This window comes from Nicotiana sylvestris, chromosome 1, assembly GCF_000393655.2.
Source record: "Nicotiana sylvestris chromosome 1, ASM39365v2, whole genome shotgun sequence".
Lineage (NCBI taxonomy): Eukaryota > Viridiplantae > Streptophyta > Magnoliopsida > Solanales > Solanaceae > Nicotiana > Nicotiana sylvestris.
The window spans coordinates 165073004-165089273 of NC_091057.1; the positions used below are offsets into that span (position 1 = coordinate 165073004).

General features: G+C 36.0%; 2 protein-coding genes across 2 annotated transcripts; both read right to left on the reverse strand.

Moving 5' to 3' along the window:
• Nucleotides 1-5822: 5822 nt before the first annotated feature.
• On the reverse strand, nt 5823-8309 carry LOC104212800 (uncharacterized). Its single transcript, XM_009762153.2, has 3 exons — nt 7952-8309; nt 6497-6643; nt 5823-6285 (listed from the first exon to the last, which is right to left on the reverse strand). Exons 1-3 carry the CDS (start codon nt 8198-8200, stop codon nt 6142-6144), a joined length of 540 nt encoding a protein of 179 aa, XP_009760455.1. The 5' UTR covers nt 8201-8309; the 3' UTR covers nt 5823-6141.
• A 1879-nt stretch (nt 8310-10188) lies between these two features.
• LOC104212801 (uncharacterized) lies at nt 10189-13893 on the reverse strand. Its single transcript, XM_009762154.2, has 4 exons — nt 13623-13893; nt 11762-11908; nt 11141-11322; nt 10189-10439 (listed from the first exon to the last, which is right to left on the reverse strand). Exons 1-3 carry the CDS (start codon nt 13869-13871, stop codon nt 11179-11181), a joined length of 540 nt encoding a protein of 179 aa, XP_009760456.1. The 5' UTR covers nt 13872-13893; the 3' UTR covers nt 10189-10439; nt 11141-11178.
• Between the last annotated feature and the right edge of the window lie 2377 nt (nt 13894-16270).

Genomic DNA, 16270 nt, shown 5'->3' on the forward strand with positions numbered 1-16270 from the left:
ATTCGGGGGCCGAGTTTCATAAGGTGGGGAGGATGTATGTCACGACCCAATTCCCCGAATCCGATCGTGATGGCGCCTATCGTGAAGACAAGGCCAGCCAGACCAAAACAGACCACCTCTTTTAAACAGTTAAATACCATAAGTAGTTCTAAAACGTGATATAATAACCATAATTTGCGGAATTAACGATAACAACATTAGAAACCATCCCGACACAGCCCAAATCGGGGTGTCACAAGTCATGAGCAACTAAGAAATCCGGATACAAGTCTACTGAACACTAAATCCGATACAATAGTTCTAAAGACATGAAAATGATAAGATAAGGGAGGCACGGGGCTGCGAACGTCAACAACTACCTCGTAGTCTCCGAATCACTACATGGACTAGGAGAATCAACACTCAGGAGCGGACTCTGTGATGCCTGAATCTGCACAGATAGTGCAGGGAGTAATGTGAGTACTTCGACTTAGTGAGTAATAATTATAAATAATGGTTGAAAGTATGAAAACACGTAAAAGCACAAAGCAATTCCATATCAAGCAGTAAAATCACTTAAAGCAGTAATCAGTGAAGAAATCAAATGATATCCCTTTTTCTTAAACAAGTAAAACAGGTAATTTAACAGGTAAATAACAAGTAGAAATCTGCCCCTCGGGCACAGTATCAATCGCTCAGAACAGTATCAGCCCCCCGGGCTCACTCTCAGTACAGTATCAGCCCCTCGGGCTCAGTATCAATCACTTAGAACAATATCAGTCCTCGGGCTCACTCTTAGATCATAATGGGTACCCGCGCTCACTGTGGGTGTGAAGACTCCGGAGGGGCCCTTACGGCCCAAGCGCTATATCAAGCCACCTCGTGGCATCATCACTCGGCACTCGGCCTCACATCACTCGGCACTCGGCCTCACATCACTCAAGCCACCTCGTGGCATATAAAGTATCTTAGGCCATCGGCCTCATATCACTCAGCATATCCTCACATATGGCCCTCGGCCTCACTCAGTCCAAAAATCATCACAAGCCCCTTGAGCATTAGTAAAACAGTAGTTCTCAGCCCAAAATATGATGTAGAAATATCATTTAAGTTTCAAATCTGAGTAAAAGTGCTGAGTTTGTAAAACAATAGATATCAACAGGACTGAGTTCAAACAATAAGTCAAGTAGTGAGGAAAATAGTAATAAAAATCTCGAAAGGGTTCAAATAGTTGGCACGAAGACCAAATATGGCAATCAACCCAAACAAATGAATTTCAGTCAAATGCGCGATAAAATCATCAATCGGGACGGTCCAAGTCACAATCCCCAATAGTAAAAGACCCCACGCTCATCATCTAGCGCGTATCTTGCCTCAATATGGCACTACGATGTACAATCCGGGGTTTTAAACCCTCAGGACATCATTTACAACCATTACCCACCTCGAACCGGCTAATTCTCTAGCTCGCGACGCCTTTGCCCCTCGAATTGGCCTCCACGCGCGTCGAATCTATCCAAAATCAGAACGAATACGTCACAATATGCCAAGGGAACAAAGCCCAAGCAAAAACATTCGAAAATATCAAAAATCCCGAAATTAGCAAAACCTGAGCCCTGGGTCCACATCTCAGAATCGGGTAAAATTTACATTTTCAGAATCCTCATACCCTCACGAGTCTAACCATATCAAAATTATCCAATTCTGATATCATTTGGTCCTTCAAATCATCATTTTACATTTTGAAAGGTTTCACAATTTTCTTCCCAAATTTCATCCCAAATCATGAATTAAATTATGAATTCAGTGATAGATTCATGTATTCTAGCCAAATCTGAGTTAAAATCACTTACCCCGATGAATTTCTTGAAAAACCTTCAAAAAATTGTCAAAATTCGAGCTCTCTAGGTCAAAATATCAAATAAAACCCAAAACCTCGTATTTATAGAGTACCCCTCAGATTTCACCCTCCGCGGGCCGCACAAAACTGACCGCAGTCCGTACAAACTAGTGCGGTCCGCACAAAAACAACCGTGGCCGCACAGCTTTCCTCTGCAGTGACAAGCTTTAGTATTTTGGCCATAACTTTTGCTACAGATGTCCAAATTGCAATATCTTTACCTTTCTGGAAACTAGACACGAAGGGCTACAACTTTCGTTTTTGAATCATCTCAAAAGTCCTTGTAGATAAAACGATATGAGCTTCCGAAGTTGGACCGACGACCTGCGGATCTTCAAGATCGCGGACCATTTCCGCGCCCAGCACTAAACCACCGCGCCCAACACTAAAACTTCTGCCCCCATCCATTTTCTAAGTTCAGGAATGTTCGGACTCGCTCAAAACTCACCCGAAACACACCCGAGGCCCTCAAACCTCAACCCAAACATACCAACACCTCCCATAACATCATTAACACCTTGTCGAGCTTTCGAATCACTCAAAACAACATCAAAACACGAAATCAACTTCGTATTCAAGCTTAAGAACTTAGAAATTTCAAATTCCATAAACAACGCCGAAACCTATCAAATCAGATCCGATTGACCCCAAATTTTGCACACAAGTCATAAATGACATAATAGAGCTATTCTAACTTCTTGAGTCGGATTTTGATCTCGATATCAAAAAGTCAACCTCTCGGTCAAATTTCCAAACTTCGGCTTCTCATTTTCGCCATTTCAAGCCTAATTAAACTACAAACTTCCAAAAAAAAATCCGGGCACGATCCTAAATCCAAAATTACCATACGGAGCTAACCAAATCATAAAATTCCGATCCGAGATCATATGCAAACAAGTCAAATATTGGTCAAACCTTTCAAATTTTAAACTTTCAACTGAGACTGTTCTTCCAAATTAAATTTTGATTAACTTAAAACCCAACATCAACGATTTACATAAGTCATAATACACCACACGGGGCAAGTCATGCCCGAGAACTGGCAAACAAAGTGCAAAAGCTCAAAACGACCGATCGGGTCGTTACAATATAGGGCCCCAATATTTTAAATAAGGACATATTGAATATTAGCAAATAAAATATAAAACAAACAAATAAAAAAAATGATGGAAAACAAAAAGAGCCGAAGCCCATTAGAATTTTTAACCAGCCAAGGTTAAGGGTTTAAAAAGCAAAGATGCTTTGTCTTCTGAAGGAAAAGAGAAACAGAAAAAGAAAGAAAACAAAAGCAGAGAAAGAAAAAAGGAAAAGAGAAAAGAAGGAGGAAGAAGTGGGTGCACTGCGTTGGAGCCATAACTATAACTGTTGAGGAATCTTAAGCATTAATTGTCTTTTACGGGTATTACTTGAACTTCTTATTCTGGTAGATTTTAATTTCGATTCTCTTGATTGGAAGATTCTACAGAGTAATAGAAATTACACTAGTTCATTCACACAATTGAGAATTTTCTTCCTAAAGAATCAATAGAACTTTATGAAATTTGGAGTAATAAATTTTATGAATAGGTTGGAGTTGATAAATTAGTAATTACTCATATGTGGGTAAATATAAATCTACAAATTAAGACTCAAACATGAACCCCGATGATTGGGTATTCTATAATAGCTATGAATTAGCCTAAATAAGAAAATTAACATGAGATCGATGTTATATAATTATAGATTGATTGGAGGAATTTGTACGAGTTGCTTGATGTGAAACAATTGGTATTTCGGCACGAGTACCGTGAGTAGTAATCTTACAGCAATTTGTGTTTTCATAACTTACATGATTTATGCATGATTTTTAAGATGAATATGTTACCGATTATTTTGTGTTGCATGTGGGACAAGTCGTTTACTCGATATGATACCAAAATAGTTATTTGAGATGGTTACCGTGGTTTTAAATATTTCTGTTGTCATTAGATTTATTTTACTGTTATCGAAATGAAATTATATGATTTGATAAGAACTGAAATGCCCTATATAGATTTAAAAGATTTTCTTCGAGTATATACGGATTACAGAGACAAGTATAAATGGAAATAGACATTGAAGGATCCCGTAACTAACGGCGGGTTCGTTAGACCTGGTGCACCTTGTAATTATAGATTACCGTTATAGCTCTCGCTAGTAGGAAGGTAGAACTAGCATACCATTACCGACTTCCCTCGAGTAGGGACTACCGTTATATTTGACTTCTTGCGAAGAAGTCCACAGTTATACCGATTACATGATCCGTTCATTGAAACCTCCCAAATGTGAATATTGATATTATACAGTGGTTACCGAGCTTATTACTGAACTGTTAATTGTATTATACTACAAGAAAAACATGATGAGACTGAAAATTATTTATTGTTTCTGAAAGGGCATTTTGATGTTATCTGTTTGAGATATTAGCATGTTTTCTGACTTGTCCCCAATAAAAATGGTTGTGGTTAAGTGTTATTACTCACTGAGCTAGCGACTCATTCCCCGCTAATTGTTTTCTTAGAGACAGCAGTTGACGCGGGGGAGGATTTCGTTAATTAGAGCGCACAAGTTGAGAATTCTTGGTGAGCCTCGCACTTGTTCGCGTGGGCGGAAACTTTATCAATTGTTATGGTCTTTTCTTTGAACTTTTAGAGTCGCTCCATGGTCATTCTTTTAGTGTCTTGAGTAGTCTTTGTTATTATAGACTTATGTTGAGTAACGCTCATTCTTATAAAAATTTGGAGATAAAATAGTATTTCTAGTTGTTAGTGGGTGGACTGTTAAAGACAGATATTTATTTTAGTTAATTGATAAAGTCTTTGTCATTTGAATTGCTATTAGAATGTTTGGTTGCTGATTTGAGACAGAAATTTTTTTGGGATGGTCCAAAATTAGGGGAAACTCTGTCTGATTTTCTGTAAAATTTCCAATGAGGGTTACTTGGGAATACTAGCTCCTAAGCGCCGGTCACGATCCTAAATTGGGCTGTGACAAGAATACAGAAAGAAATGCAATAAAAGTTATTAACTTTGAAAATGTATTCGATAAATTTACCGAGATTGCAGGTTTGACAGAAAGAATGCAGGATATTTTCCCGGGAAGGACGCTGTGGACCTTGAGGCAGCCGCAAATGAGTCCCGAGAAGGAGTCTTTAACATCATGTTGGATTGGAAAGTTGGGTCCCACACTATCACGGCGGAAGCGAAGATTCACCAAAGAAGCCGCTTCCTCTGATAATTTTTCCGAGACGATTGTGTCTTTTGTATGGAAATCGTTGGGTTTTGAACTCTCTTCTCCCATCTCTTTTGCCTTCTTCACTATCTTACTCACCCTGATACTGTTAAAGATATATTAAGCACTTTGCTATATGATCCCAAAAATCCCAACGTCTGTTAAAGAAGAAACTACCAATTCTACTTATCTAAGAAACTACTTTCTTTGATCCCTTTTTCACCATGCTCAATTTTGTAAAATAAGGTGGACAAACTCAGAATGGGATCACTGACTATCATACGGCTGGGAGGAGAGAGAGGCTAGACTCTTGGCTAGAGAACGACCGAGAAAGAAAATGAGAATGTCTTAGTTTGAATTGATACAAAATTTTAATTTTTTTTGGTCATGTGATCTTAAACTAAAGTTATATGACATCAAAAATAGTGTTTGAAATTTGTGATTTTAGACATGTCATGTCATTCTTACAAAGAGTGTGTTAAAGATAAAACGAGAATGTTAGAATTTAAAACTTGCTAAATATAGAAAGAAATATTCTTTCACAAAAAAGAGTGCCTTTATGCTCCTATATTTGTCTAGACCTCCTTTATCCCATTGAGATTGTGTTCATCAGAAGAGGCATTTAAGTTGTCCTGTATAAAGGATGTCATTAGTTGCATAGCGTGCTTTTAAATCAAAATAACTTTGTCATCTCTTCGACATTGCTGCACTATAAGTAGTAACACAGCAGTTCAGTTAAGCTGTAGTTTCATTGGACACACAACTAATACAAGATTGATGTACATGACTTTTTACTTCATTCTATTTCAATGAATCAGAGGTTCAATTGTGTAAACAAGAAAAATGAGGGACTCCCAGATAATTCGAGAAGTAAATGTTGCCTTGGTGATACAGACAAGAGTCTCAGTCTCAAATTCGTCCACTGATGCCTATATCCATGATTTGCCATTGTACATTAGCTAGAGCTGCTGAACGCTTTTAGCAAATGCACTACTTAAATGTTGAGTTTGAGCTCATAAACTTGCTACAGGCATGTGATAGAATGTTGCATTAGAGGTATAAACCAATTTCCCTGAGTCCTTGAGCCGAAAATTAACTGCAACTACAGTCAGGTTCCTTCCACTCCGAATGACAGATCCATCTACTACCACCTCTGTCTAGAAACAATTCAAACATAAAGGGAGATCAACATAATCAGAGAATGAGAACAGAATGATATTCTTTATTTTTTTGTTGGAGAGGGAGGGGAGGAGGGGAGAGGTACATAACATGATATGCATTTGCTCTTACAGAATTCCTATACAATAAAACCCATTGACATTGTCACATTGAGGTAAGAGGACACTCAATGAAAGCTTTAATACTCACGTTGCTCGGAGCAGCAGATACATATGACATGCTCAGTTCTCCAAGAAAGAGTTCCTTATCCTTTCCCACAACAGTTTTGGCACATGCAATTGACACCCTCTCTGCCACAGCTCCAACTGCTCCTCCATGCATGCTTTGATAAACATTCTACAATAAGGATAACGAGGTTGCATTATCGGTCATTAGTCAACAATATTTGACCCTCCATAAGTGCATGTTGAGATCACTGAGATGATATCTGATTGAAATTGGAGAAAGCATCACATATAAGGGATATGATTTTTGATTTCTTTTCATTCTTTAAACCCTTAAGCATGAAAAAATATCTTCATCAATCCTTATTACTCTCAAGCCCTCAATGAAGGTGAGCTGATTAGATGGCAGAGAAAAAATCAAGTGCAAGACTCAAGACTGAGGTCACCCTGTCCAACTTTGTAGAGCAACTAGAAGAAGATAAAAATACAAATAAAAAAAAACTGTTCTATTATCTTGCAAAAACTATTGGAATGTAGTACTACAAAAATATCCATATGCCTGTACAGGTTTACCCACAAAGTGATCCTATACAGGTTTAAAGATAGAACAGACATATCCATACACAATATTTCTCTAATTCAACCCGAAAAGTAGATTGATCAAAATCACACAAGGAGACAACAACTCATACCCTCAGTTATGTACGACTCTAAAAATCTCCAGAAGCTCAGGACGAGACATTTGAAGTGTGGACAATATAACATGATAATCCAACATTGGGTAATCCAAGAATAGGAATGAGTTTGACTCTCATGTTAAGAAGGGCAGCCCGATGCACTAAGCTCCCGACATGCGCGAGATCCAGGGAAGAGCCGGACCACAAGGATCTATTGTAAGCAGCCTTACTCTTTATTTCTGCAAGAGGCTGTTTCCACGGCTCAAACCCGTGAACTTCTGGTCACATGACAACAACTTTACCAGTTACGCTAAGACTCCTCTTCTCTCATGTTAGGAAGATGTCATCAAAAGAGCAACCTTCTCCTCACCCTCACCTGTATGTCTGCAATACCGGAGGCGAAAAAAGAAGAGAGTTGTATGTGGTGTTTATATTCTTGTTAGGGCAGCTTCAACCTCACATCTCAGTGATCCACTGCCCCCTCACCACCAACCCCCATTCCCCAACCTCCCTCTCCCCCCCCCCCCACCCCCAAAAAAAAAACAGACTGTAGCAACTAGCATATAAGTTCCACACAGGATGATCCATCAATACATCAATAAATTGCATAAAGAGGTGTACGCTTTATGGACCCCAGTATGTCAATACTCTCAACCCTTCCAATAATTTGCATAATTCTTAATTCCATTGAACGGGGAAGCTAGAATTTTAAAAGGGGTTTTCCTCAGAACTTAGCCCAAAGCTGAATAAAATGAATAGAGAAAAAAGATGCTACAAAAGTGAAAACTTTAGAAATGAATTACCGAGATAGCAGGTTTGACAGAAAGAATGCAGGAGATTTTCCCGGGGTGGATGCTATGGACTTTGAAGCAGCCGCGAGTGAATTCAGAGAAGGAGTCTTTAGCATCATGTTGGGGCGGAAAGTTGGGTGCGTCGAGTGACAACACATGGCGGAAGATATGATCCACAAAAGAAGCCGCCGCCTCTGATAATTCTTCGGAGATGATTGCTTTTGTATAGAAATAGTTGGGTTTTGAACTTTCTTCCCCCATCTCTTTTGCCTTCTTCACTCTCTGCCCACCTACTCCCCGCCCTGATACAGAAACTTTGCTATCTGATCAAGAATTCAAACGTTTGTTTAAGACTAAAATTTTGACTATCGATTCATTTCATTGACCTCTTTTTCACCCTTATTGGCCAAGTTTCTAAAATAAGGTCTTTTTTATTTTTTTATGAATCAGTTACTTTGTGTTTTAAATATTATTTTTGAATAGTAATTAGCATTCGGTCAAGATTTTAAAAATTACTTTTGAGTGTATTTTTCTCAAAACTTTTTTCTGCTTTTACTCAAAAATATTTTTGTCCATTTAAAAACTTGCTCAAATACTTTAATTTTTAAAAGTAGCACTTATAAAAGTAAAAAAAAAAATACTTTTGACTAAAAAGAAATTTGGCCAAGCAAGCTATTAATTTGGAAGGCAAAGAGTGTAAAATACGGCGAACATCAACTATTCTAAGTTTTACACCAATTATATGAGCACACCAATTAATTGACGGGACAAGTGCACATATAGTCACTCTCAGGAATGTTATTTAAAGATTAGTCAATACTTATTTTTTCTTGAAATTTTAAACTTAAAATCTGGACAATTCAGGATATTTTGTCCTAAAAAATTAAACTGAAAAACTGAAATTCAGGATGTATTCGCTAATTCCTAAATAGCAGTCTTTTAGAGTAACTATCTGGTGTCACTTCTACTTAATTGACTAACTTGGCTTGGAAGCCTCGTTGTGTGACATCATGCTTAATCTGGAGTTAATAAATTGGCCGAAAAAAGGGTTCAAAATGCCCCTAAACTATTGGAAAAGGTTTAAAAATACACTTTATCAATTTATTGGGCTAAAAATACCCCTCCATCCACCTTTTTAGTTCACTTATGCCCTTTGACCGTTAGGTCAATGCTGAATTAAAAATAATTATTATTCTTTTTGTAAAACTTAAGAAAAAATATTTTACAAAATATTTTTATTTTTTTAAACAAATGCACTAGTAGTCCACTAATTTAGTAAAGTCTTTTTTTTTCTTTTTTTTTTTTAGTGTTTACAAAAAACAATTCAGTTTTTACAAAAAAATATTTTTTTTTCCAGTTTTTTAAAGCATTTTTTTTTTGTAAAAATTGTAAAAACAGAAAAAAAATGTTTTTAAATAAAATATTTTCGTTTTTGAAAAATATTTTTTTTTCATTTTTTTAAAAAAACGATTTTTTTTCTTTAAAAAAAACTGAAAAATGAAAATAAAACGAAATGCTTTAAAAAAACTGGAAAAAAAATATTTTTCTAAAACGAAAATATTTTGTTGAAAATATTTTATTAAAAATATTTTTTTTCAGTTTTTACAAAAAAAAAATGCTTTAAAAACTGAAAAAAATTATTTTTTTTGTAAAAACTTAATTATTTTTTAGTAAAAACTGAAAAAAAGAAAAAGAAAGAAGACTTTACTAAATTAGTAGACTATTGGTGCATTAGTTTAAAAGAACAAAAATATTTTGCAATTTTTTTTAAGCTTTACAAAAAGAATAATAATTATTTTTAATTTAGCATTGACCTAACGGTCAAAGGGCATAAATGAACTAAAAAAATAGATGGAGGGGCATTTTTAGCCTAATAGGTGGATGAAGGGTATTTGTAAACCTTTTCCAATAGTTAGGGGCATTTTAAACCCTTTTCCGTAAATTGGCTTTATGGCTAAAAACATTCTAACCTTTTTCTTTTCACTAATTTCCTTCTTATCCCGTTAGAGCTATAGATCCCATGTCCATATTATACCAGGCTGGCTTTTCAAACTCATGTTTCAAATTGTTTGTTTTTCTTTTATTGCGCAAAATGGATAGATAAAATTTGAAGATTTCGAAATTCAATTTTTTGCAATTCTTAAAGGTAACTTTTCAAATTAGTTTTCCAGCTCTTTTTAAGAACAAATGCTGAAAATGCTGGTTAAGTTGTTTTACTGAAATTGTATAGGTCTTTTGGTCGTCAATGCTCAGTTCTTAACAAGAGTGTTATTGCATTACTGAGTTTGTAACAGGACTATGATGCCATCACTTATATGCCTCTGCCCACATATTATCACTATTTGGCACACAACTTTATCTACACAATCGTTTCTAAATACAGCAAACAGGGAAACAGATATATCTTTGCTCCAGCAACACAGCTGAACTTTTCCCAATTCTGATAAAATCGTGAAACTCTTGTAATCCCTCAACGTTGTGACTTATCTGGTCTTTCTACCTGTTTTGTAGACAAAGAGATATTGCTTAGGTATTTTTGATTAAAAGAAAAGCACATGCGAGTGAACAACAACAAAGGAAACATAAGTTTTGGGACCGATACACGTCAATACATCGTGAACCGAGCTGATTAAAAAGGTTATCAACAGTGGTGGATGCAGGATTTTTGGTAAGAGGTTCAAAGAAAAGAGACTATGGCCAGTGGGAATTGATCCGACAACTTCACAGAGGTTTTGATTCCCCTTTAACCACTAAGCTATGCTTTTAGATTGTGTCAGGGCGATTCAAATATAATATATAGAGGCACAAAACGGATTTTGCCTTATATGCGCAATTCAAATATAATATATAGAGGAACAAAACGGATTTTGCCTTATATGTGCAGTGTAATTTTCCGGCGAAGAGGATTCGAGTGAACCCCCTTCCGCCCTCCCTAAATCTGCCCCTGCTTATCAGGGTAGGGGGGAAAATAGTATGCTTTAATCTGACTAAACTCCTCAAATTAGAAGTTCTTCAATAAACAATTTGAGTAGCCAAGTAATGTTGTTTAGCTCCAAACCTTGTCAAGGAGAAGAAATTGGATGTGCATTATCAGAGACCTGGAAACTAATTACTATAGCTAGATTCAGTAAAAAAATGAAGCAACTTTGCACATTGGGAGGTCAGAAAAGTTTCAGGACACATATTGAAGAACACACATACCAGGATGTCTCGACTTAATGTGTTGGATCAAGTCTAGTTCATAAACTTGCTACGGGCATGTGATAGAACGTTGCATGAGAGATGTAACTCAGTTTCTCAGAATCCTTAAGTCTAAAATCCACTGCAACTACAGTCAAGTTTCTTCCACTTCTAATAGCGGTTGCATTAACTATTGCTTCTGCCTGTGGGTATCTCCAATACAAAAGGAGAAAAAATTAGAGAAAAGGCAGGACGCGGATTAGACCACAAGAAATGAAATATTGCAGACAATAACTAACTTGTTCTGATGACGAATATATTTTCAGACCTCAGTAAGTAAATAGAATGCTAAAACAAGATTCAACATAACAGCCATGTTCCTACTCTATAAGTCTAAGCCAGTTTTATCATTTTCTAATCCAATATTTCTTTATGGGTTCGCTATGTTTGCTGTTAACAAATAAAACCTGTGCAGTTTTTATAAAATTGTAAGAAGATTCAGAAACACTCAGCACTGTCACAGGTGCAAACAAAAGTTGAACCACATACAAATCTCGATATGCTCTTCCTTGATGCTTAAACTACAAGCATTGCATTAACACAGAGAATGCTGACAGGAAAAACAAATACCTAGAGACTCACATTTCGAGGAGCACCGGAGAGATAAGATATGCTCAATTCTCCAAGAAAGAGCTCTTTATCCTTTCCAACAATAGTTTGGGCACAAGCAGTTGCTATCCTTACTGTTACATCTCCTACAGCTCCTCCGTGCAGTGAACCATAGATATTCTGCAAGGAAAAACCCATGTGTTTCAGCACTCTTAATTTGTCAGAAACAGCAAAATACCAACAACAAACACCACCACCCCCTTATGATCCCATAAGTGGGATCTAGGGAGGGTAGTGAATACGCAGACCTTACCCCTACAGTGAATGTAGAGAGGCTGTTTTGAGTAGACCCTCGGCACGAGGAAAAACGAAAAATAGAGCAGTAGCAACAAGTCAGTAACGAGAACAAGATAAAAAGAAAACGAGGCGAGAAACAGCTAAATACCGAAGAGAACATAGTATACACTTGATGCACTGGTATATGATGCAACTTGGGAGTTGCTAATTGTATCCAGAAAAATTTCTCTGCAGTATTCCACAAGGTAGAAAGTATACATGGATCGTGAAGGAGGTCAAATAGAGATGTCAAGTCTATTAAACAATGGAAATGGTTTGAAATCACTTCTTTTTTTCCTCTTGAATCCTCCCCTCCCCCCACAAACGCTGCCCCCTTTTTCCCTTTTTGTTTTGGCTGGCAATGCTATAAAAGTACAGATGAAACTCTTAGGCTTCCCGTCTTAGCCCATTAAGTGGAATAGAAGCAGTTGTTTCAATTCCAAGGTAAATGAGTAAAACTCCGTTTGACAGAATAGATCAAATAGCAGTTTCAGAATTGGGGATACCTCAAATCCACAGTAATATCAGTGCCATGCTAAATAAAATGCATATGCTATCTGATAACAAAAATCCAAAGGCAAGTCCTGAAGCCTCTCAACTTCAAGTATCTCCTTAAGTTTCACTTAAATATCATCAAAATAATATCTGTTCCCCTAACCTCTCCCTTTACACCTCCAACCCTCCACGAAAAATGAAACAGAATGAACTGAGATAATTAGACATGCGGAATAGACAATTTTTTTTGAAGCCGTTGAATAGAACCAATATGTCCATACAACCAGTCTCTGTTCTAATACACCTTCCCCAGAAAACTAGGATCCCATTAACCTCATCATCTTTCTCAATCCTATTCAATACCTAACCTACCGAAAATCAGATACTGGCATAGTAGTGTCAGCATTTAACAGATGCTGCTGTCCACCCACCAGAAAAATTAAAATCTTTATTTTGATCACTGGTTGTCTTCTACGCACTAATCAATCAATCAACTACACCTCAACCACTAAGGAATTCACACTTTGGGGATGTTTTGTCCATAAATTATGATTTGATAGTAACATTCAGAAATTTAGGAACTAACTTTGCCATCAATAGATCAATCAACTACGCCTCAATTCAGAACTAACTGGGAGTGGTGGTATGAATCCTCTGTAATCATTTTGCTCCATTTGGTCAATTTCATTGCAATACTAAATAGAGTTAATAATTAGTCATTTTAAGACAAGTTAGGGGTTTTCTAAAGTTAGAGCTCCTCAAAATTGCAAAAACACAGTACCTAATATAAGTATTCTTAATCCGATCAAGGCGGTATTATCTATATTAATACTCCTAGTAATCAATTAAGGATAATAAGAATAGAGAAATTCTTTTCTCTACTGAACTGGGAATCTAAAAAAGCTGAAAAGGAAAAGGATCCAAAAAGCTAAATCAACACATAATACAAACATCTGACATATTCCAAGAAAATTGGAACCAAACAATATTAAAAAAGATTCAATCTTTTCAACCAAATAACACATACAATAAAGACCCAATAGTAAAAAATTAAATTATTTACCATTATAGGAGGTTTAACAGAGAGAAAACAGGAAATCTTGCCACGGTGGATGTGTTGGACCTTGAGGCAGCAACGGGTGAGTTCAGAGAAAGAGTCCTTAGTATCATACTGGGCAGGAAAAGTAAGGTTGAAGACACCCATATTTTTTAAAAAGCTATTGGTCTTAGAAATAGACTCTGGAGACAAATCTTTGGCGATGATGGTTTTTTTGCTGTTCAGAAGAGTTGGGGTTGAGCTAATTTCGTCCATTTCTGTGTCATCCCATCGATACTCTTGGTGGAGCAATCATTTTATGTGACAAAAAAGATAAAATATAGTCCTTTAAATATGGGGGTAGATCTAATTTGGTCACTTATGTTTAATGATAGATACCAATAGTCCTTTAAGTTTACAAAATTGGTCAGTTTTAAACCAAGGCTAACAGAATTTTAATAAAGCTAACCGAAAGGTCAGCGCTAACGGTGAAGTGAAAAAGAAGCAACATTTCACTGTGTTTCTGCTTGCGCATAAACCGGCCATGAAGAGGTGCAAAGTATCGTAAAAACATTTTAAGAAGTTCTTAATTATAAGGCGAAGTTGTAATATTAAAAACTTGATAAACTGAAAAAAAAAAGTTATTGGAAAGAAAAGTTAATGCATGTCACTATACAAAAAATAATGAACTTTTAGTACCTTAAGAACTTGAAATTTAAAATAATAAAAAAAGAATTTAAAAGTTGGTAAGGGAATTTACTGGTATCCTAATGTGGTCATCATATAAGGAAATAATAAAATGTTATATCAATTAAAATATTAGATAATGAAAAGAAATAGGTGGATCGTGCGTATAGAATCCTAACACAACTAGATAACGGGATTTCGGTGGAGGAGGATGATCAAATCTTCCTTGAACTTTCTCTAAAGTTTTGTTGTTCTATAAGATCTTCAGTTATATCTATCTACAGCAAGAAACAAATTCGAAAAATATTACACACCTTGGACCAATCATTACTTATCTTCTTGCTCTACGTACGTACCAGTTTCTCCTATAGTAATATATTCTTTTATTTTCTCATATGTAGTACGTCACTCCGTAAGCAATGGGTTCGCGCTTATCAAGGATAAAAGAGGTGGCAAAGATAACGAAAACCAACAAGCCCAGACCTCCTGCTCCTAAAAATTGCAAAAATATCAAACGCTGTGACGACACTGTCCATTATTACACCGTGGACAACATTAGTGATAGCTATGTCGGCCACCACACCAGTACTCACCGTCCTGAAGGTGGCCTCGATTCTGGAGGTGGCGGTAGTTCTGAAGGTGGCAGCGCTTGTGAAGTCGGCGGCGGCGGCTATGGAGGTAGCAGTTGTGGTGGTGGCAGTTGTGGTGGCGGTTGTATGGTGATTGAAACCTTGAAAATTAAAGTATGTTCAAAGTCACTTCTTTCCTGGTTATGTTCTAGCTAGGCATGGTTATTTATGTTCATCGGGGAATAACAATTAAACTTGTACTGTAGTTTTGAGAATATGTAATTTAATTTAATGCTAATTAATAAATAAAAAATTAAATAGATAAATTAAAAAATATTAAAATAGATCAAACAAGTGTGTAAGCTAAATCTCAACCTCGATCTGTGATAATCTCAGGCTATGATAACGGGAATAATAAATGATAAAACAATTCTGATGAATAGTAAGTGAAATAACAAAAGAATAATGTGTGTATATTTTCTTATCAGTGAATAATGAATTTTACAAATGAGTGAGATCTCCCTTTATATAGTAAGAAAATCCTAAATAAGGTATACTTCTAATTATAGTAGGAAATCTTGTTTAACTGCCGAATACCAATCTATTCCGTTACTGAATCATACCGACATCATCTCAAAGCACGTCTTCTTCTGACCTCAATAAGTGTTATCGACCTCGACCTTGGAAAAAAACTTTGACTCCGAGCTCGAAGTCCTTGTCTTCAGATATGATATCACTTTTTCCATCGAGGGACGAAATCATGTGGTCCCAATTTCCACCGCATACAGATATACTTGCCAATTTCGACTCTATTCTATGTAATATTGTTACTATTTGGAAGTCAAGAAAATTTCTTTGACTACAAAAGTTCTACACTAGTTTTTATATACATTGATCGGTGATCAGTAATTATTATAACTTGCAATATTTTATTATATGATTTTGTTTCAAAAAATATGAAAACTATATATTTAACTTTGCACCAAATATAAAGTAATTTTAGTCCTCCTACTTCAAATCTCAAGTTGATTAGGTTATGAAATGATAAATTGGAACGGAACATATTATATGGAGTGAATAATCACACTTTACATAGGAAAACAAGTTAGGGATTTCCCATAGGTTTTGATCTATAAAGTAGAAAGTACTTTCTCATCATTAAAAATATTTGTGGTTTGATTTGAATCGAGTTTTCCCTAAAAAGCAACTCAGATCAAATAAGTCAATTTTTTAAATATTGAAACCCAACCAAACTAATTAAATTAAATCAGTGTTTATCGATTCGGTTTGGAGCGACTTTTCTCATTTTTTCGGTTATTTATTGATTTTACACAACCAAATACATTTTCAAACGACTACATTTTCAACGTAACATGTCAAACCAATTGCTCCTTGAAAAATCTGTAATTTACCAGGATA